Source organism: Microtus pennsylvanicus, chromosome 18 (assembly GCF_037038515.1).
Source record: "Microtus pennsylvanicus isolate mMicPen1 chromosome 18, mMicPen1.hap1, whole genome shotgun sequence".
NCBI lineage: Eukaryota > Metazoa > Chordata > Mammalia > Rodentia > Cricetidae > Microtus > Microtus pennsylvanicus.
The window spans coordinates 30,689,911-30,712,496 of NC_134596.1; the positions used below are offsets into that span (position 1 = coordinate 30,689,911).

Here is a 22,586-nt window from a genome sequence, read left to right on the forward strand (position 1 = left end):
CAGCCCTTCCAGCTGTTTTGTTGTTGCTGCTGCTTTGCTTTTCCTGTCTTCTTGTGGAGCTGTCTGCAGAGCATGGGCTGTGGATGCACATACACAGGAAGGCTGACTGGTCTGCTGCCCCGTCCCAGGGAAGGGATAGCAAAACATTTACACATAGCAGCCTGGGCAGAAAGCCTTGATGCCGTCCCCGTGACAGCGAAAGCAGGGTTAGAAGGTGTCTGAAGGCTTCTAAGCTTTGGGCACACCTGTCACGTGAGCCCAGTGACCAGGGAAGTTTTTATTATACTGTTTTCCTCTCTTTGGTGATCCATTACTGCGCCTCAGTGTTAGGATGTAGTTCTAGTAGAATTAGAATTGAGTGGCTCAGAAGTACATGATTAATTACATTCCGTTTCAATTACTAGTATTGATCTGAACTGTTGTCTCAGCCCCTGGAGGGGAGGAATTGCCAGCCTGGGCAGCAGCAGTCAACAGTTTATCACTAGCCCTTACACGGCTCATTTGCCCCCGTTTCCCTACCCCTTCTTACACCTGATGCTAACGGTTCACCTTCATAGACCACCCTAGTTTTTCTGAGAACATGGGGCAGGAAGATAGCCCAGTGGATAGATAAGAGCTTGACCCACAGGCCCAAGGATCTGAATTCCAGTCCCTGGAACAAATGCAAGCGCCAGATAGGTATTGTGAGCATCTGTAATCCCAGCACTCCTGGGAGGGAGTGGAGGTGGAGACACTAGAACCCCAAAATCTCATGGGCCAGTAGCCTGGTATACCCAGCAGAAAAACAAGAAAGAGACCCTGTCTTTAACAAGGCAGAAGGGGAGGACCTACTCTTGAAAATTGTCCCCTGACCACCGGGTGAATGCTGTGGCACATGCACACCAGCATGAATGATTCTGTGACTGACATTCCCAGTCGTAATGGCAGAGCAGGGATTGTCCCTAGAGATTGGTTTGCCACTAGCACTGGGCTTGAGTTTAGAAGGAAGTTGGCTCCACAGTGATGTGCAGTGGGTGTTGCAGAGCTGGGGTGGGGGCAGGGGAGAGGTCTAGCGTAGGTAGGTAGAGTCTTAGAAACCTCCCTGAGATAAGCTCACTACACCAACAACGTGGAAATTGCTTCTCTAGGCAGATGAGGCCTCACAGAGTGCTCACAGGGAAGGTGCACCTGCGGGAATTACAGAAATAACCAGTGGTATCCCAGGAGCCAGGTGTGGAAGGAGGGCTTGGCAGAGGCACACTCATCAGAGGCCTTCGGTGCCACAGAGAGGTCTTGAGAGTGAGGTTGAGAAGCACACTGGTTAGCGCGAACATTAGCATCCAACTCCAGAAAGCGGTTTAGTAGAGCCCAGAGCAGCATTTGAGTTGGAAGCCCTGGCTTTAGAAATGTGGCGAAGGAGTAGCGGGAGTAGGCGGAGTGAGCAGGGAGTAGGCGGAGTGAGCAGGGAGTAGGCAGAGTGAGCAGAGCAGTGCCTTCCGCAGCCAATAGAAGGGTTGCTCTCTGGGGCCTCTAGGCTGGTTGTCTCCATTGCCCCTTCCTAATAATCACTGGCATCCGAGGGTGTCCACAGGGACGGGTGTGAGGTAGTGAGGCTCTGAGCCCTTGGCTCCTGGGTTAAACAGAGATGGTAAATAACCCCCCCCCCCTGTACTGACAGAAGGTCAGACCTCCGTGTGGTGTCTGGGCAGGCTTTCACTCTGCCCGCCTACACACGCGCAGATCACCCGCAATGAAAAGACCTTTTCAGCCGCAGGTGAAAGATGGGCATGCCTGCCAGTTTCATTTGTCTCTGTTTCTCCTGGTCCACTCTGCTTGCTCTAGTGGAAAGGATGCCCTGAACACCCATAGACATCAGTACAGGATGCCCCTCCCAGGGGCAGATGAGTCCCTTCTGAGTGTAAGGCCGAATCTCACCTCAGGCAAATTGTAACTGTCAGGCAGAGAAGTTGCTAAGACTCTTGGTATGTGACACTAGAGACTGTCACCAGATAGTAAAGATTCCAAGCACGATCCATCTCGGGAATAAAATACCCATGCTCACCACCACTTCAATATTGTTGAGTAGATGTTTACATGGATGTGCGCTTTGATTGGTGTAAACTGCCATTGCTAGTCGCTTGGTTGCTTATTCAAATGGTCTCTTGCCACCATTTTGATCATCATTTTAAGGATATTCATAATTACTAATGTATTTTAATGTTTGTAAGATTCCAGTAACATTCTTCTCATTGGATTTCATACCCAGCAGTAACTCTGCTTGTAATTCCAGAGGTGGTTCTTCTTAGATGTCATTGTGGGAGTTGTCACGGGGGTGGCAGGGGATTGTTGGGACTCTTGTTATTTTTTATATGTAATTTTTTTTCTAGTGTTGCCCTTTTAATTAGCACTTAAGTGTTCATGGTTTTGTCAGTCGGGATTGTTGAGAACAGAACGTTCCAATCCACTACTGTATCCTTCCTGGGTGTGTGAATCACTGTGGCTTTGGGTCCAGCACGATCAGCCAATGAGCTTGTGTTTCGGTTTTGCAGGCCGAGTCTACGCCGTGCTGTCGAAGCGAGAGGGTCGAGTGCTGCAGGAGGAAATGAAGGAAGGGACGGACATGTTCATCATCAAGGCCGTACTGCCTGTGGCCGAAAGCTTCGGCTTTGCCGATGAAATCAGGAAGAGGACCAGTGGGCTGGCCAGCCCGCAGCTGGTGTTCAGCCACTGGGAGGTGAGAGGCAGTCCCTGGGGTGGCGGCCCAGGCAAGGGCAGGTGAAAGCTGGCTGACAGCACCAGCTTCGTTCTTTCTGTGATGTGAAGTTGAAGAGACAGAAGAGTGAGTCCATTTCCTTCCTGCTGCAGATGTGGAGAGGGTAAAGAAAAATGACAACTGTTTTGAAAGTGAATCCTGAAGGACTCCTCCCTAGAGAGGAGGAAGATGGGGAGAGACTCTTCCAGCATTTGGAGGGGAGCACTCTTTGGGGGGCATCTGCAGTTTGTCTCTAGTCTTCGGTCATTCTGGGGACTGGGGTTCTGTGGCTTCCCTGGGAGGAGTGGCGTAGCTCATCACAGCCCTTCCCCACCCACAAACGTGGGGTCAAGTGAGCAGCAAATCCGTCTGTAATCACTGTGGGTAAGAGAAGAGGGTTGTGGGGTTGTGAATGCAGAGTGTGTGGGAGGGGTCAGGTAAGTCTTCCAAATGAGGTGTTTAGAGGAAATTAGCAATTAATCAGCAGAGAGAACATAGGCCAGCTAAGAAAAACTAAAAGAAAAAAATAATAAAGTCATGCTCGGTAATGGGGCGCACGCCTTTAACTCCAACACTCCTGCAACAAAGACAGGCAGATCTCTGTGAGTTCGAGACCAGCCTGGTCTGCACAGCTAGTTCCGGGATGGTCAGGGCTACACAGAGAAACCCTGTCTTTAAAAGAAAAATAAAATAAAATATAAATAAAGTCACCAACAGAAATCTTTTAAATGAAAGCTGAAGAAAGGTTGTTTTAAAAAAGCAGTATTCTCGTGTCTGGAGGAGACCCAGTAGCCCCAGTTCACTTCTTCCATGGCGGTTTGTAACTTGGGAGGAAGCGATACTACTGTCAGCTTGGCTTACTTGTGGATATTGATTCTGCCACTTACTTGGACAAAGTGCAAAGACTTCACTTCTAAGATAATTCATGTCGAAACCTCAGCTCAAGCTCCCTGTTGTAGGCCTCACTGCTGGGAAGAAGATTTCCTTTTTACCATCCTCTCTCTCACTTTCTCTGGCGTGATGACTTCAAAGGGTCTCTAGGACCCTTGAAACAGCTTAAATTTAGATACTTAGAATAAAATTAATTGAGTAAAACCTCCCTTTTTAAAGTGAGATTTATAGTCATGTAAGCCAGCAAAGTAAAGACACTGGAGATGTCTTCGGTGATGCCCCTGGAGAAGCTGGCTTTGGATAGGGCACACGTGATTTTAATCCAGTGGTCCCTGTCACCTGGATTGGTCTGGATGCAGTTTCCAGTCCAAAGCCTGGGCTGTCTGCTTTCCCCTAGAAAACATAAGATCTGAACACTTGATAGGAACAAGCTGGATGGATGTTCTGACTTAGCTGCGTTCTTTACTTAGTACAGACTGTGTTTTAGCAGTGACTTTCCTATGACATTTCTCTTGGATTTTTGCATTTTTGAATACTAAATGATGTTTTGATGGTTTCCTTCATTGCCTTTTTACCAGATAACCTTCATCTCTGGATCTCATTGTGGAGAAAACAGCCCTAAAATATTTAAGTCAGTGTTAACTCTCAGCTTCTAGATAGTCATTTCCCACTTACCCAAAATCTAACTTTTTCAGTTTGGGTTTTGACACTCAGTTTTTACATAAAACACAAAGCAATAAGAGAGAAGTCGATTTAAAGTGTCTGTCAGTACCTGAAGCTTGGGAATCCTCTGCAGTGTTCCTGGGGTCCTGCTGGCCAGGCAGTGAAGACGGGGCAGCGCAGCTAAGCGTTGTTTATAGTGGAGTGAGATGGTCCCACTTCCACGTAGTGACCTTGAGAGGTGCACACCGGCCTCCTTGGTGCTGCCCTTGCTAAACAGCTTTCAGAACTCAGCCTCTGACATCACAGGCGACAGTCGTCACCCTCACAAGGGTGGCCTTGGCCAACACCGGCACAGAAAACTGGGTTATATTGTCTCTGATCTGAGCACAGCATGTCAGGCACATAGTGCCTGGGACTGTCTATAAACAGAGCTTGAAGTAAGCGTTTGGAGCTGTTACACTGACTTTGCCATCCGATGAGTGATACATCATGTATTCTATTTTTGTTCTAAAAGCTTGTGGAAGGAGGGAGACACAAAGTAAGTTTCTCAGGTTGGCCTTGAACTCATTCTGTAGCTGTAGCTAGCTTGAATCCCCCCGATCCTCCTGCCACAGCGCCTCTGCTCTGTTAATAAACTTAATGTTTCTTCCACCAGGCCTGCCCTCCCCCCCAATATTATACTGAGTCTTTCTTTGAAAGTGATTTTTTTGGAATCTCTAAATTGTTATGACTGGGTCTGGGCAGAAGGTTCCCAGGGTAAAAAAGCTTGCTGAGCAAACATGAGAACTTGAACTCAAACCTCCAGCTTCAGTGTGAAAGCACTTGTGCCTGTAAATGTCTGTAATCCCAGGACTGGGAGGAGAAGACAGGCAAAGTCTGCCTCGTGGCCATCCAGTCTAGCGAAGACACAGGCATCTTCTGGCTTCTGTGTGCACATTCATAGCCATGCCTCTGTACATTCGAATGCATGCAGCACATGTGCACAAGCACACACACGCACATACACACACATGTGCACACACACAAACACACGCACAAAAAGTTTTCCTTCTTTTTCTAATTGGCAAGTGTGTCATGGAGAAAAGGGAAAAGACTGCTCTAACAGAGGGGCATCCCAAAACACAATGACCACGCAGGCAGAGGGGATTTCTCCCCTGTCTGAGAAGGCAGTGCAGAACTGGCATATGGCTCAGAGTGACAGCCCAGGCTCATCCTGTCTTTCCTTGATGGTCACAGCTGCATCCCAGCCAATAGGGCTGGGGCTGAGGAAAGGGGCCCTCTCCTCCCCTATAATACACATTGGAATTTGCTCATATTACTTTGTCTGTGTCCCATCACCCAGAACCAATCATATAACCACTTCTAAGGAAACTAGGAAATGTCTTTGACTAGGTCAGGAGTCCACAAAATGTTGCCCATTGTCTGTTGGAGTAATACAATTGTATTAGAATATAGCCTAACCTGCTCACCCAGGTATTTTCTGTAGCTACTTTCAAAAAGAGTTAAATAGTTACGAAAAAATATTTTTATTACAAAAGTAATAAAATATTAGCTTAAAATATTAGCTCTTACAAAAGTATCTCTGCACCCCCAAAGCCCATGTGGCCATGTACCCTATCTGTCACTCTAGAAAGAAGATGGACACCATATAAGAACAAGGTTATACAGTAGAGAGATTCCTTACACAGAAGCCACGGTGACTCTCACTATCCTTTGCGTCTCAGAGTGTTTTCTGTTTTTGAGTATGAATTAAATTTATGTTCTTCGTAATGTTTGAGAGCACTAGTGTCTGGCTCAGCTGCAGTTATTAAAAACAAGGCTCCTAATAAATAATTTTAGAGAAAAATTTTGTCAAGGAAACTTCTGTAGTGGTTGTAATCCCTTCCTTCTGTTCTTATCTTACCACCTGCCATGGCCCTATTTCCCAAAGTTCCACATCTCTGCAAGTCTTTAAAACTGCATCGTAATTAAAATGTCACTGATCTGGTACCCCCCCCCACATTAGTACCCCCCCACACACACACACATTTCGGTTTAAAATAGCGTGGCTGTTGAGATCTGCCTGCTCACTCCAAGGATTTTTTTTCATTTGTGTTCTGGCATACCATATAATTTCCAATCAAGAGCTTTTGAGAGAAAGTGCTTCAGAAAATAGAGAAAATAAATTGCAGGCGTTTTCCACGAGGAAGCCTTTGAAGTCAGCAGTCTCATAATTTCTTTCTAAGTTTTAGCCTTCCGCGAAAGGGGAAGAAAAGGAGCTGATAGCAGACACAGGGAAAGTGCTCTCGGCGTGTACAGCGCTGCTCCACGTGTGTCAGCCTGACCCCGAGATCCACCGCTTGATCCCCAGGTGACCCCGGGCCAGGCTGGTGAGGAAGGCGGGACCGAAGAGCTCCCACGAGGTTCTGTTGGGTGTGGTGATTCCCACCTGCTGAACCCAAATGAGATGGAGCCCCTAAAGCTTTCCCCTCCAGGGGTGTGTGTGAGTGTGTACGTGTGTGTACACATATGTGTGTCTACACGCATATCTTCATGAGTGTGTGTCACGTGTGCATGTGTGTTTTGTGCTTATAGGTGTGTATGTCCATGCACACTTAGGTGTCTGTATCTGTGTCAAGACTAGGCAATAACTCGCACTTGGGTCCTTCCTGTTAGAAGGTGATAAACACCTTAACTGTTGAGTTGGAAAAATTGATCTGAGGATTGAGCTCTGGGCAGTCAGGTTCTCTGGGAACCAGTGGGGGAGAAGCGCCCTTCCCCGCAGTCTGATGGCAGTCTCTGCTCTGTGGTCTAGAGAGGTCTTTCTGTAGTCCCACTATGGACAGCCATAGTGGACTGGACTGCTCTTACTCCATCTCTCCTAGGTTTGAGTTCTGTTGAGCTTGATGCCGGTAGCCTCAGGATGTCCTCACAGGTGCGAGAGTGATGGATGTGAGGGACCCAGAGCAGGTCAGACCTCAGCACACAGCATGGGAGCGTTGCAGCCAGGACCCTAAAGAGGTCCCAGAGGGAAGATAGCCATGCATACAGACAGCAGCCCCAGGAGCCTCTAGGGAACAGACAGCCAACCTCAGGTGTCTTCAGTGGAACTTCCAGCTAAATGGAACCCATTACACATAAAGTCTTGGGCCCAGCCCTCAAATGCCATATAAACCAGACACCATGACAGGGCTTAGGGGGATCCAAGGTCATCTTGAGCTTCTTGGTGATTTCTGATCCATCATGGGCTATATGACGGGCTCCAAAAACATAAAGCAAGACCGTGTTCACATAAGTTGATCATTAGAGACAAAGGCAAAATTAATAAAGACATACTTGGATAGATCCTAGTCAGGATAATGCTTCGTCTTCATTAAAGATGAAGCCGTTTCTGCTTGTCTTGTGAAATGGCTCTGTGAGAAGTCAGAATAACAGACGTTATAAGTTTATTGAATCTGCCCCATTCTGTCACAGCCCCCGTGATTCTTCATATTTTTATGCTTCCATTCCCAGGAAGATGAAATGCCCTTTGCTGAAGTTGTTTCCTTAGCCAGAGTCTGACAGAATTTAACATCTGCTTCACCTGGCCTATCCTGTCTCCTCCTCTCTTTAAGGTCATTCCCAGTGACCCCTTTTGGGTGCCAACCACTGAGGAGGAGTACCTGCACTTTGGTGAGAAGGCGGATTCCGAGAACCAGGCCCGGAAGTACATGAACGCAGTGCGGAAGCGGAAGGGCCTCTATGTGGAAGAAAAGATTGTGGAGCACGCGGAAAAGCAGAGAACGCTCAGCAAGAACAAATAGCTGAAAAGAAGTATCTATGGCTGGTGGTGGGGCCTTTTCTTTTTAATGAACTAACAGGTATTATCAAGGGTATAATTTGGGAAAATCTCATTTTGATAAATTATCTGTGTAGGTTCACTTTCAATAATAAACCTGGTCTATATATTTTAAAGGCATCAGAGAACTACTTTTAAAAGTGTTTCTTTAATTGATGCTGGTTCAGGGTTAAAGGTGATTCCATTATGAAGAGTTATTACCACCACCTTCAGCCGTGAGAGGTGTGCCGAGAGCAGGGTGGCCCTAGGTGCTAGCACTGTTGGGCAGACCCCATGGGCGGGGACGGGGGAGGGCTGCACCCCGCGCCCTGAGCAGCTACTCAGCTCACATTGGCCAGGCTTCCGTCATGTGCCGTGATCTGAGGATGTCCTCCTATGAACTTCACCTGAGCTCCTAAGTTCATTCTCAGTGACCACTTCCTCAGGGAGCAGCCGCCTTTCCAAAAGCGCCAGTCAGCTGCACGCTAGCCACCAAAGCCAGCCCCGCTCCAGCCTGCGCCTCACGCCCCTTAGCGAGTGCGCCACTCCCTCCTGAATTAGTGCTCCTGAGCTTTGTGCCCTGACCTTTCTGTTAAAAAGGGAAAGGGATGTCTGTAATTGCTGTTCCTTCTTAAGCACATCAAAGGGCTAGAAGCTAATGTGCATGAGGTCACTGCCATTATTGTAATTTTTTTTCTGTAGTCTCAGTTGCCTTATTTAGGATGGTCTCCACTTAAGGAACAAATGCAGTCCGGTCAAAAATCAATTCTCTTACTCTGATATTGCATAATAGTTTTATAGCAACATGAAGGATTCCTTATCATAAAATTAGCACGTCTAACTTCGTTATTGAAATATCCTTAATGGTATTCTTAATAACCTATGTCACTCTTAATAATGGCTGTGAACATTCTATCTTTAATCTTCGGAGCCTTGGCACAGAGCTGGTCATGTCTAATTGACCCAGACTTTAGAGCAAGTATTTGGAGATAGCTCACGGTCTGTTTAACTTTAATAGATAGTGGTATCTGAATTAACGTAGAAGAACAGTATCACATGCTGGTGTGTTTAAACATGATGATGATAAGAAGAGCTAGCTCACTGACTGACAGCATTCGTAGATAGCATCATTCGGTAGTGCCATGGTGTTTCCTCACCGTCTGCACTTGATCTCTATATGAGAGAGGGACTAACCCAGAGCGACTTGGGGCTCTCTCTGCAGTTCCTTTGAGCACAGGAGCGGGACTGTCGTCAGGATGATAAAAGGCCACTTTCCTTCCCCATACCTAGGGACACACTAATGGGCAACACAGTGCCACGGAGAGACCTGCCCAGGCACAGGGTTGAGCTGCCACCTAACCTCCCCAGCTGTAGTAACTTGTGTAGGGCCTCCACTTGTGACTGCAGAACAAGACTCTTACTGTGTGTCCCAGGCTCTCCCAAGATTCTAGCCTCCACCTGTTAAATTTACTGGAAGCAAAGCAAGAAGCTTGCGTGCATGTGGTAGTTCTCTGAGCATGCGTGCGTGTGGTAGTTCTCTTAGCATGCGTGCGTGTGGTAGTTCTCTGAGCATGCGTGCGTGTGGTAGTTCTCTTAGCATGCGTGCGTGTGGTAGTTCTCTGAGCATGCGTGCGTGTGGTAGTTCTCTGAGCATGTATGCGTGTGGTAGTTCTCTTAGCATGCGTGCATGTGGTCGTTCTCTTAGCATGCGTGCGTGTGGTAGTTCTCTGAGCATGCGTGCGTGTGGTAGTTCTCTTAGCATGCGTGCGTGTGGTAGTTCTCTGAGCATGCGTGCGTGTGGTAGTTCTCTTAGCATGCGTGCGTGTGGTAGTTCTCTTAGCATGCGTGCGTGTGGTAGTTCTCTGAGCATGCGTGCGTGTGGTAGTTCTCTTAGCATGCGTGCGTGTGGTAGTTCTCTGAGCATGCGTGCGTGTGGTAGTTCTCTGAGCATGTATGCATGTGGTCGTTCTCTTAGCATGCGTGCGTGTGGTAGTTCTCTGAGCATGCGTGCGTGTGGTAGTTCTCTTAGCATGCGTGCGTGTGGTAGTTCTCTTAGCATGCGTGCGTGTGGTAGTTCTCTGAGCATGCGTGCGTGTGGTAGTTCTCTTAGCATGCGTGCGTGTGGTAGTTCTCTGAGCATGCGTGCGTGTGGTAGTTCTCTTAGCATGCGTGCGTGTGGTAGTTCTCTTAGCATGCGTGCATGTGGTAGTTCTCTGAGCATGCGTGCGTGTGGTAGTTCTCTGAGCATGCGTGCGTGTGGTAGTTCTCTGAGCATGCGTGCGTGTGGTCGTTCTCTGAGCATGCGTGCGTGTGGTAGTTCTCTTAGCATGCGTGCGTGTGGTAGTTCTCTGAGCATGCGTGCGTGTGGTAGTTCCCTTAGCATGCGTGCGTGTGGTAGTTCTCTGAGCATGCGTGCGTGTGGTAGTTCTCTGAGCATGCGTGCGTGTGGTAGTTCTCTTAGCATGCGTGCGTGTGGTAGTTCTCTGAGCATGCGTGCGTGTGGTAGTTCTCTGAGCATGCGTGCGTGTGGTAGTTCTCTGAGCATGCGTGCGTGTGGTCGTTCTCTGAGCATGCGTGCGTGTGGTAGTTCTCTTAGCATGCGTGCGTGTGGTAGTTCTCTGAGCATGCGTGCGTGTGGTAGTTCCCTTAGCATGCGTGCGTGTGGTAGTTCTCTGAGCATGCGTGCGTGTGGTAGTTCTCTGAGCATGCGTGCGTGTGGTAGTTCTCTGAGCATGCGTGCGTGTGGTAGTTCTCTTAGCATGCGTGCGTGTGGTAGTTCTCTGAGCATGCGTGCGTGTGGTAGTTCTCTTAGCATGCGTGCGTGTGGTAGTTCTCTTAGCATGCGTGCGTGTGGTAGTTCTCTTAGCATGCGTGCGTGTGGTAGTTCTCTGAGCATGCGTGCGTGTGGTAGTTCTCTTAGCATGCGTGCGTGTGGTAGTTCTCTGAGCATGCGTGCGTGTGGTAGTTCTCTTAGCATGCGTGCGTGTGGTAGTTCTCTGAGCATGCGTGCGTGTGGTAGTTCTCTTAGCATGCGTGCGTGTGGTAGTTCTCTGAGCATGCGTGCGTGTGGTAGTTCTCTTAGCATGCGTGCGTGTGGTAGTTCTCTGAGCATGCGTGCGTGTGGTAGTTCTCTTAGCATGCGTGCGTGTGGTAGTTCTCTTAGCATGCGTGCATGTGGTAGTTCTCTGAGCATGCGTGCGTGTGGTAGTTCTCTGAGCATGCGTGCGTGTGGTAGTTCTCTTAGCATGCGTGCGTGTGGTAGTTCTCTGAGCATGCGTGCGTGTGGTAGTTCTCTGAGCATGCGTGCGTGTGGTAGTTCTCTGAGCATGCGTGCGTGTGGTCGTTCTCTGAGCATGCGTGCGTGTGGTAGTTCTCTTAGCATGCGTGCGTGTGGTAGTTCTCTGAGCATGCGTGCGTGTGGTAGTTCCCTTAGCATGCGTGCGTGTGGTAGTTCTCTGAGCATGCGTGCGTGTGGTAGTTCTCTGAGCATGCGTGCGTGTGGTAGTTCTCTGAGCATGCGTGCGTGTGGTAGTTCTCTTAGCATGCGTGCGTGTGGTAGTTCTGTTAGAGCCACTTTCTCAGCGTCATGTCTGAAGAGGCCCGAGCAGCAGCAAGGAAGACTACCTGGAGCAGTCCCAACACCAGGTCTGCTTTCACCTGCCTGCCGTGGCTACTGCAGAACCTGCCTCCCCTTTCAAATTGCAAGAGGACCTTTGAGACAGTTCCAGCGAGGAGACATGGATCACAGGCAGCTCTGCCTCTGTTCAGGGCAGACATAAGGCCAAACTCGCTGCATTTTCTCAGCCAGTCCTGATCACGAGGAGCGGGGCAGGAAGGTTAGGAGGGACCAGGCTCTAGTACTCCACTGGGGAAGGATTGGTGAGTAGCACACAGCTCCAGCTCTGCTCTTCTTGGGAGACTAGCAGGGGCCTGCTCCTTCGAGATAGCCTCTGCAGAGCAGAGGGGCGTGCCCTTCTTCAGGGACCCTGGGGTGGGGTGCTTGGCACTGAAGAGGAAAGGACTGGGAAGGAAGCTTCTATGATCCTTTCGTGTGTTGGCACATATAATCAGTTGTCCCTCATAGCTATTAAAATAGGGATAGAAAGCATTGGGACCTGATGAGGAGCCAAGGAAGCGCTCAGCCGACCCCTCCAAGGAAGAGCAAGAGGGCCTTGGAGAATGCAGTCCACACCAAGGTAATAAACCGAAGCTACGATGGTCCACAGGAGTAGGCACAACAGGACTCTGGTCTGGTCATTGATCGCCTACAAGTACCCCGGGGATGGGGAGGGACTGGACCCTCCTAGGAACATGGCATGGTGGTGACCCTTAAGGCACAGTAGCTAGGCTGATGCTGCCTGGCCTGTTTTGGACACTTGGAGAGGACAGACACATCACAGAATGGCTGTTGAGTCCTGGTCTGGGAGGGCTAGCCTTTAACTCTCCTCTCCTCATCTCATAGGCTAGGGCAGATTCTCCTTAAAGGATTCCTTCAGACACCAAAGCACCCTAACCAGTCCCAACACCTGAGGTCATCTTGCACAATAAATGCCCAATGGTTCCCCTGATCCTTGCCCCCCTTATCTCTTCCCCAGCATCTGTAGCTAAGAGGTGGCACAGTGGGTGAAAACATGTGTTCTGCAAGATTGAGGACCTGAGTTTGAATCCCCAGCAACCACATACAGAAGGGGAAAAAAAGCTGGGAATGGCTAACCAGGCCTACAACCCCAGCATGGGGGAAAGACCAAGATAAGTCCATCTAGAGAGCTCACTGGCTAGCTAGTCTAGCCAAATGGATGGCATCCAGTTTAGTGAGGGCCCCTGCCTTGAAAGGCAGAGATCGGTAGATGAAGATACACGACATATTGCAAGGCAGTGGTCCTCAGAGCAGTTGCCCGTGGCCAGCAGCATCGTTGTCTCCTGAACGCTGGTGAAGAAGGCAGCAGATCTTCAGCCCTTCCTGGAATTCCCAAATGAAATAGATCCAGCCCGGCCAACTGTGTAAGAAGTGGCCCTGGGGATGGTGACACCCAGGTTGGAGAGACATTGTACTGAAGACTTCAATTCATGTGTGTTTAAAACTATATGCATTACGCATTTTGAACTTGGTGTTTACCTCGGGGTTTGCAGAGGAAAGTGCACGTTCCTCATCCTGCAGTCATCTTGACAGTGATCTAGCTAGACTCGATTTGGGCGTTTTCCCCCATTGCACTTGATTCAGAAATTCTTAAGCCTTCCAGATATGTGCTGTTGTTCCAGGATTGGGATTCCCAAATGAAAGGTGAAAGGACAAAAGCAACAATAAAAAAAAATTAATTTGAAAAGGAGCCCCCATAGAAATTTCTGCATAAAGTGTGGGCAGATGGATAAAGAGTTCACCTGCCTTTCAAGCCCAGTAGAAGCAAAGGGAGGAACGGAGTGTCCACGGCTCGCTCACAGATCTGGGCCACTTAGAAGTGTAGTTGTTTTTAAAAAGACAGGATCAAACTGGAAAGGTTGTTTGAACGTCAGATTTAGATGCTTCCTTTTTTATTTGCCCTAATTCAAAAAAGAAATGACCTTCCGAAGTGTCTGGTTGTCCCCCCCACCCCCACGTCCCCCCAGCTCTTCTTCCCTCCCCACACCCCACTTTCTCTCTTCACCCAGAAAGCATTCAGACTTTCTGTTATGTGTATTCCATGAGGTCATTGGGAATGCATGCATTTCATAAGCTGCCCTTATCCAAGATGGCGGTTCTGAACGCCACTTCCCTGCAGAGAACACAGGTTCCAGGTGAATTCATTACACTGCTTCCAGAGGCTGTGGCCTTTTAGCTTTTCCACTGTCAGTCTTTCAAAATCAGTTGAATTTGGTATCTGGGATGGTGTTTGCTACAGAAAAAAAAATGTGCTCTCTGATCAAATGGCTCTTAGGAAATGGCAAAAGTACCAAGACTGCAGACGGGCCCAGTTTCAGTTTTAGAACTTACTCCCTTCTTGAGAAAAGGTGGACCTGCTGGCAGCAGTCAATATGAGGTGCCTTCTCAGAGCCAGTGGAGTGTTTCTCCTGTCCAGTAGCTTCCTGCTGCGGCCAAGTGTTCAGGGGCTCTCAGGGAATCCTGAAGAGACTCAGAACCAACCCCACTGTATCACTTTTCTGTGGGGTACGGCAGCACACCCCAGCCTGTTTGCTTCACCCTCAGCTGCACCCCAGCCCTTCACTAGCTACCACTGTTCATTTAAGCCACAGCACTGCCAACACCTGAGATTGTGCCGCCATCTTTCAGTCACCCAGACGTAGATCTAGATCGTAGATCCCCTCAATTCCTCAGGCCCCTACAGTTTCAGTCCTCTAGAATTTCTGACTTAAGGAGCTTGAGATATGGCTTGGACATCAAGAGAGGAAAAGGTCCCTAGGAGATTGTTGTGCAGCCCAGGTGGACAGCCACTGCCCTGTGCACATACGCCCTTAGTGATGACAGCCACCTAGTCAGCTCCTGTGTATCACCGGACTCCTCGGTGGAGGAAGCTAAAGCTTCCAAATACCGTGTGTTCTCCACAAGCTCTGCAGCCTGTGAGTGGTGGAATAGATGCATTTGTGCTACACATGACAAAAGCCAGGTAAGAAGCTTCAAGAAGCCTGGCCTGGTAGTGGTGCATGCCTGTAATCGCAGCACTTAGGAGGCTGAGACAGAAGGATCCTACAAGTTGGAGGCCAGACCCAGCCACAGCAACAGCAGAACAAAACAGGGAACCTACTGGGGGAGCCTGTCCCCTACAGAGAAGACTGCAGCCATCACAGGCCTGGATTCCCTCTGTCTCTTATGGACTACCTTTATCCATGATCTCTGTGCTTAGGTTTGCTCTTTTTTGTTTGAATGATTTATTTTTAAATTATAAATAATACGGTTGGGGAGGATGGATGGGCGAGCATGTACATTGAAGTGCAGGTGCCTGTGGCCCTATCTGGGTCAACAATATGTATGGAAGTGTGAAATGACCATACACTTCGGCCTAGTAATCTGTCTAGCACTCCCTCCTACAGAAATGGTCACAGGAGGGTCAAAGGTGCCCTAACAAGGTGAGGCGTACTCACTACTGCGTGTACTATGGTCCTGTAGCGCCTGTACTATGTGCTCTATGGTCCTATGCCTGTAGTGCTGCGCCTGCAGTACGGGACCATTCACTAGCTGGGAAAGGGGACTAGAGATTAAACACACAGATACAGAGAGACAGAGACAGACACGAGGACATGGGTCATCCTTAAAATGAATGCCCCCTTTATTGTGTTCAGGGGTAGCTTATATAGGGATCCTTAATTGAAAGCCATGCCCCAGCCAAATCCACCAGAAACCACTCCCCTGCCATCAGGGACTCCTGAGGGTCTCGTGCTCAGAGCAGCTGCAAACACAGGAAAACAAGTTGTTTTGCTCAGAGCAGCTGCAAGCATAATAAGTTGTTTACAGGAAATTCAGGGTCTGGGGGTCCACAGCCCCCAACAACAAGGCTACACATAGTTGCCCCAAAGGAAAGAGTCCTAGTGTCTACTGGTGGAGCATCCAGCCGGTGTAGTAAATCACCCATGTTCCTTTAAGAACCTGGAGATGTTTGCTTATACAGAATTCCAGGATGTGTGCAGATAGAAAAACCAGGCCACACAACTGTTTTGTTGAATTTGTCTTGGTTATATTCTTATGTATACATTGTGAGCAATGCTAAGAACATCTGAAGGCATCAGGAATCTGTTGAAGTTCCCAGCTCTGTAAGCTTAAGGGATCACTGTCCTTTTTTATATGGTGTTGCTGAGAAGTGTTCCTTTTTGCACACTGAAGGTATATTACTTTGAGAATCGACAAAAATCATGATATAAAATTGAAATAATGAAACGGTCCTGAGGCACTGTTTCTGGGCAGTGCTGGCTGCTTAGTAAGGACTATCCACTGACTATACCTGCACGCTAGACTGAGACCTGCAGGAAGAACTGCGGCATCACTGGCCTGAAGCAGGGGTTCAACATCGGCTGCAGGTCTTCCAGCTTCCTCTACCTAAGCGCATTTTTGGTTCAACCGCCCAGGAACCTGTCCTGATGTCCTGTAGCTCCTTCTTTCCAGGATTCCCAGAGGGTTTGACCCCTGGACTTAGAACCTGCCATCCCTCTTTCTGGTCTCTATATAGGCCATCTCTATCCTGTAATATGGAAACTTAGGATCACTTCTTGTTCTAAAAGGGGGAAGTATGGTTACTTATCCTCATAGTCTTAGGCAAGCTTTTATCCACCCCAGGTTTTCTTTACAAAGACTGATGGGGAAGAAAAAGTTGCTGAGGCCAGAGGGGAGAGCAAGGAACCTCAAATCCCACCCCAGGATAGGCGGGAGCTCTAGGCAGAGACTGGATGACCCCGAAGTGCCTAGAGCACATCAGAAATCCGACAGCTGACACTCTGATGAGAAGGTCCCCTAAGACTCCTTTGACTCTATCAGCCCTGTTGCTGACTTTCTGTTGCTGGGTCCTAATGGCTCCCTGGGAGGAGGCGGGGGGGGGGGGATAGGGAATCAGCTGAGTTATTTATTTAACCACAGGCAGAACTTTATATACCCTCCCAGCACTCAGGCGTCACAATCTGTTGACATTACTTCCTTGCCCCTCTTTGGCTAGGCACGATCAGGACCCCTGACAGTGCCTGTTGTTAGGCCCTCAGTCAGCATTGCATGGTCACCCTCATTGGCTAGGCACGATCAGGACCTCTGACAGTACCAGGCAGACTCCAGGCTGGCTGGCCTCCTGGCCTGGCAGGCCTTAACTTCCTACACAGCCACCCTATTTTATTTATTACATGGGCTCTCTGCAGGAGCCAGAGTTCTTTGCTCAGGCTTTGTTTCCCCCACCTCAGGAGGGCTCAGCCAGTGGACTCTGCCTATCTTAGATTGGCCTGTCAAACTAGCTCTTAACCTGTCATTGACTATCAGTACTTGGAGAGCATTCATTGCTGGAGAGCTGCCATGGTGGTGGTGGGGGGGGGGGACGACTAGGCAGTAGCCTTTTGAATTTCAGATAACCAGGCATGCATAATCTCCTGCAGAGGACTGTAAGAAGGGTGCCTAAGAGCCTTTAGCACCTGAAGAGCTGCCTTAGTTGCTGCCAGCTGCTGTCAGGTCTGCTGCAGGAGACTTTTAAAGAGAATACAAGTTAACAATACCACCCTACCAATTAATGCGTATGTACGCACCCTGGAGGGATCATTAGCCTTTTTATAGTGTGCCAAACTTGTTCAAACAATGAAGAGTCAAAGGCCATAACCTCTGCCCTTAATAAGTCAACTTGTTGGGGGGGGGGGGGGCAATGAAAGTAAGAAAAGGAAGTATATACATTACCCATCCTGGGTTATTGCCTCCTTGGTGAAAGCAGGCTGATCCATGGCTGGGCATACATCTCTTCCTGGGACCCATATTGGCGTCGTAGCAGTCTGAGGAAAAACACAAGCATACCCTGACCCACAGGGTAGCAGGGGGCTGACAGCTGCCATTAGAGAGAGAGAGAGAGAGAGAGAGAGAGAGAGAGAGAGATCTATTTCACCAGGAGCAGGGGTGTGTTCCTTGGCAGAGATGCCCAGTGCTTATAGGTCAGGCTAAAACCCTTGTCATCAAACCTGAGAAGGTTCATATAGAAAAGGACTTCTGTTAAGGTCAGATGAGGATCTCTCCTAGCCTCTGGCAAGATAGTCCTGGCCGCCAGCTGCTCAAGAGCTTGGTTGGTCCTCTCCACGGTGGCTTGTCCCTGTGGCTTGCAGGGGATGCCAGTGGTATGGACCAGTGGTATTGTTGAGAGGCATAGGCAGAGTCATACATGCAGACACATAGCTATACACATACTTACAAATAATTACAAATAAGATAAATACATTAAAATGTAATGATATTCTACTGACTATATGTCGCGTCTGTCTAACATCGATTTATTTTACCTATCAGTCTATCAGTACATACTTAATTTGCTTCTACCTCTTGGTGATGAAAAATAATGCTGCCTTGTACACATATGTATGAGTAACGATCCAGGCTTTTATTTTCTAGGCTATATTCCCAGCCTAGGGTCTATGAGTGATGTCTATCAGCTTCATGGCATCATTATGAACCAGGTAGAATCGATACTGTGGGGCCCCATCTTCCTTCTAGAGACTTCAGAGGTTGCTGTTAGGAAAATTTTTTGTTTACCGTGGAAAACTTAAACACTATTAATATTATTTAGTCAAAGAAAGGTACTAAAGAGTCAAAAATAAGTAAGGGGAGAAATAGAATGTTGGGGAGTTTTGACAACAATAGTCCCTAGATTTCTGGGTTTCTTCTGTCCTACATCAGGTGGCTCTTTTGATATAAGACAAAAACTCTGAATTTTTCTTCTCACAACATGTTTGGATTTTGAGAAGGAGAGAGCCATGCTTCAACTCCAAAGCTAGCTTTGATTTTTAACTGAGTTGGGACTACAACTTTTCTGAGAAATAAAGAAATATAGGTATTTAAGTAGTGAGATTTTTCCCTGCAGAGAATATTGGTACATTAGGTCATTTTTCTTTGCTTGGTAATCTTTTCAGGATAGCTTTCCCTTCTTCTTTAGAGGTCTAGATGTCAATGGGACAGGTGCCACTTTCCAGTGGGGGTGTGTCCTGTGGCGCTCCTCTCCCGTGTGATAGGTGCGCTTCCCAAACTGCACACCCTTCCGATTAGCTCAGCAAATACACTGAGGGATGCTCACTTTCCCGCTGGGTTTTGAGGATCACAGATGGTAGAGGAGAGAGATTCTCTCACAGGGTGTTGGCAGCAGAGCTGATGAGGGCACCCTGGTGCTGGTCGGCATCCTGGAGACCCCTTCAGGGGCAAGAACACACTCAGGTCAAACTCATTTACTCCTCTAGTCCTCCCATAATAATGTAAGTCATGCCCATAACAAGTATTATTTTGTGTTCTACCATGTAAGCTCTCTCCAGGACCTGCCTGTTAAACGTCACCACTCCCCAGGCAGACTCTGCTACTAGATAAAAGATCCCAAGACAGACTGTTGGGACAACGTGTTCAGCTTGTCCTCCCCTCTTTCTGTTCTAGGGAAGAAGACCCCTCTGAGCGTCTGTCTCAGTTGTACAGCAGGCTTTCTCAGCTGACAGCCCCCAAATCATGACACGGAGACTTATTACCAGTTATGAATGCTCACCTTATCTTATGCTTGTCCCACTGGCTCTTACAACTTAAGTTTCTCTTCATTTATGTTTTGCCTCAGGGATTTTTTTAACCTTTCTTTTATTCTGTATGTCCTACTTTTTGCTTCCTCCGTGTCTGGCTGGCCCCTGCCTGCCTGCCTGGCTCCTGGCTGCTCCCTGGCCACCAGCTGTCTGGCTCCCCTTTTCTTTCTGCCTGCCAGCCCCTCCTATCCCTCTACTGCCTACCTATTGGCTGTTCAGCTTTTTATTAGACCAGTCAGATGCCTTAGGCAGGCAAGGTGACACAGCAACACATCTTTACATAGTTAAACAAGGCAATAACTAAAAGCAACACACCTTTATTACATAATTAAACAAAGGTAGCATAAGCAAATGCAGCGTATCTTTGCACAGTTAGACAGATATTCATTGGCCTGTCCTGACTTGTGAGGTGGCGTCTGAAATCTTAACACCCTAAATGGGTAGGCAGGAGCTACAGGCTGCATGACTGCTAAGACCAGACAAGCACAGCCTTGCCCCCACACTTTGCCTGGTGACTGGCAAGGTTCAGATTCACATCCAGCCACCTTCCATTCTTAAAGTAGGGCTCTAGCCACACCCTCCATGGGGAAGCCCTGCTGGGAACTGAGGGGAGAGCTATAAAAGCAAGAAGTGTAGCAGGATCATCCTATCTGTGTGCAGAGATACCAGGACCACTCAGGCTGTAGCACCAGAACTCTGTATGGAATGCCGGGTACCAGTGAGAAAGAAGGAAAGCGGGAAGGTGTGCAGGCAGACAGTGCTTCTCTTAGAAGTGATTCATGAGTCAGCACTGCCAGGAGGAAATTACCTGTACCCTCTGTGATAAGCAGCATTTCCTACAGGTCATAAGCCAAGTTCTGGCCCTCATCCCCCAGCAGCCTCTGCTTCCCTGACCTGAGCAGAAGGAAGCTGAGGGGCTCCAGAGGCCACCAACAAGGCATGGCTTGAGGTTCGCCCAATCCTTTTGGACTCACCCTGTTCTTTGTTCCTGCATGCTTTCTACCTGACCACAGTGAGTGTGCCCTCTGATGGATGCCTTCCTGGCGGGATCACCTTCTGCCTCACTGGGGCAGGTCTCTGGTTCTCCTGATCCCTTCCATACTGAAGAAGTTCTAACTCGGCCCTTCTCTCTGTTCCAACCTCTTGGTCTCTATCTAGGCTCTGGGTGGTTCCACTACAGAAAGGCCAAAGGCTCCATGCCAGGCAGCTGCAACCCAGAATTTAACTCCCTAAACATGGTGTGTGTTGGGGGGTGTGGAACCAACCTGACTACTCTACAGCTTTACCCCACTGACTCCTCTGCATGCCGACTGCACACATCCTAGGACTTAGGCTGAAAAGCCAGGGTGGGTCTTTCTGACCCATTCTTCTCTGGCTCTTCCTTTCCGTTGAGAGGAGATAGCAAGAGTCCCACTTCCTCTTCCTGTTTGAAAGAATAGCCCATAAAATTCCCCCACCTAGGCTGTTGTCCTCCTGATGCTGGTGGAGTCTTTCCTGCATCCCAAAGAGACTTCACAACTGGAGATTCCTGAATTTGGCACAAGACACTGCCTCGGATAGGAGAGATCTGCTTGGGCTCTATTAGTATCAGAAGTTGCTAACACTGTCACCCCTGTGTTGAAGACTCCTCGGGTCTACACAGCCACTTCCTCTTTAAATGCTCACCACCTTTACCTCTGAGGGCCTCAGTGGGGTGACAACAGCCCACACCCCTAATCTTCAGCCTCTAATGAAGTGTTCCCTGCTTTTCTGTGCCCCCTGGTCCCTGCTCAGGCCCAGTCCCGTTGTTCCTACGATCCCCAGAGTTCAACCCCTCTCTGCCATGCAGCCGCTCTGCCCCTCCCATCCTGCTTCCCTGCTTGAACAGATTCACTTCCAGAACAGAGACAGCAGCCAGTTAAAGTAATCTGACTCAATTCCAGATGTTCAAGTCCCAATAAGGCATGCCTCATCCTATATCACAGCTTCTTCAACTGTGAATTAAGCCTCCATATGGATCATATAACTAAACGTGAGGTTCACAGAAAAGCGGACAACAGCAAACACGTCCAAAGGCATAGCCATCAAAACTCAATGCGCCATGAATCCTAGGTGTTCCTAGCAGACTTTATCTGTGCTGCATTTAGGGAAGTAAATTCCCTGACTCTAGGGGGACCCAGTGCCCAGTCTTCTCTCAATCAGTGTTCTCAGCTGTACACGCATGTTTCCATATGGTCACTTTAGCCTGCCTCCCTCTCAAAGGCCACCAAGAGTCTCATGTCAGAGTTTCAAGGCGTTAAAGAACCAGATGGGAGCCTAGAGGAAGTAGGTGTAGGACAAGAACTCTGTCTTGGCTGCTGGGAGATGGAGACACCCGACAGCGTGGTTTTGAAGGAAACTCCCCAAGCCTCTCTTAAGGACAGGCCTCTATGTCTTCCCCATATCCCACTTGCTGGAAACCCTCCCCAGGAGCCTTGCTGGAAGTTGGATAACTGGATAATCTTTGCAGCACAAGAGATGCCTGTGCACGCAGCTCTCCTACCCAGTCGTGGTGTAAAGAAAACACCAGTCCATCAGCAGGGAGGACATGAACAGTATGCATTCACTCTGCCGGCCTAGGAGAGCTTAGGTTGGATTTAAATGGCTTTCAAGGCGTGAAGGGGAAACAAAACAACCATAAGTCTAATTTGTTCTATTTTTAGGAGGGAACGATCTCATTTCTATAGCAGGCTCATGTTTAAATGTTTCAGTGGGCTATCTTTTTTCTTAAGGAACTTTTTTTTCCTCTTGATTTGAATTGGGTTTTTTGGATTTTTGTTTTCTTAAAAGGACACAGCTGCTTCTGGACCTCAGAACTGAGGACTGTCTGGCTCAGCAACCAAGAACACAAGGTTTTAGGAACTCCTGTGAGGCGCCAGAAGTGGCACCCACGGCGATAACGGGGAAGCAGCAGAGTTCACATGTGTGCACGCTGCTGGCGGAGGGCGGATCCAGACCACAGACATGTGACAAGGGACATTCTGCTGGCCTTGGCCCTAGCTTTACAGAAGACAGCGCTGGGGATGCCCTCCTCTCTTCCTTGCTGTGGCGGGGGACCCTCTGGCTTGCTGAGGCCCACACCCTGCCCGAGTCAGGACTCTGATCTTCTGCCAGAGTCTGCCCAGTCTCGAGCCTGACTCCAAGGAGTCTGACCCCTAAAGGCATCGTTTGTGGTGAGAGAGAGAAGGAAAAGCTGGGCTGAGAAGCATGAGCCAAGGCTCTAAGTACCAGGAGTACAGCTTGTATCGTCCTCAGATTCCCTGGCGGCCAGAGGATGGG

General features: G+C 48.7%; 1 protein-coding gene across 1 annotated transcript in view; it reads left to right on the top strand.

Moving 5' to 3' along the window:
- Efl1 (elongation factor like GTPase 1) overlaps positions 1-8,228 on the top strand; it is a 101,464-nt gene extending 93,236 nt beyond the window's left edge. Inside the window, exons 19-20 of the mRNA XM_075952317.1 lie at positions 2,529-2,713; positions 7,879-8,228. Coding sequence (XP_075808432.1) covers positions 2,529-2,713; positions 7,879-8,067 — 374 coding nt within the window. The 3' untranslated portion in view covers positions 8,068-8,228. The remainder of the gene's footprint in view (positions 1-2,528; positions 2,714-7,878) is intronic.
- The last annotated feature ends 14,358 nt before the right edge of the window (positions 8,229-22,586 follow it).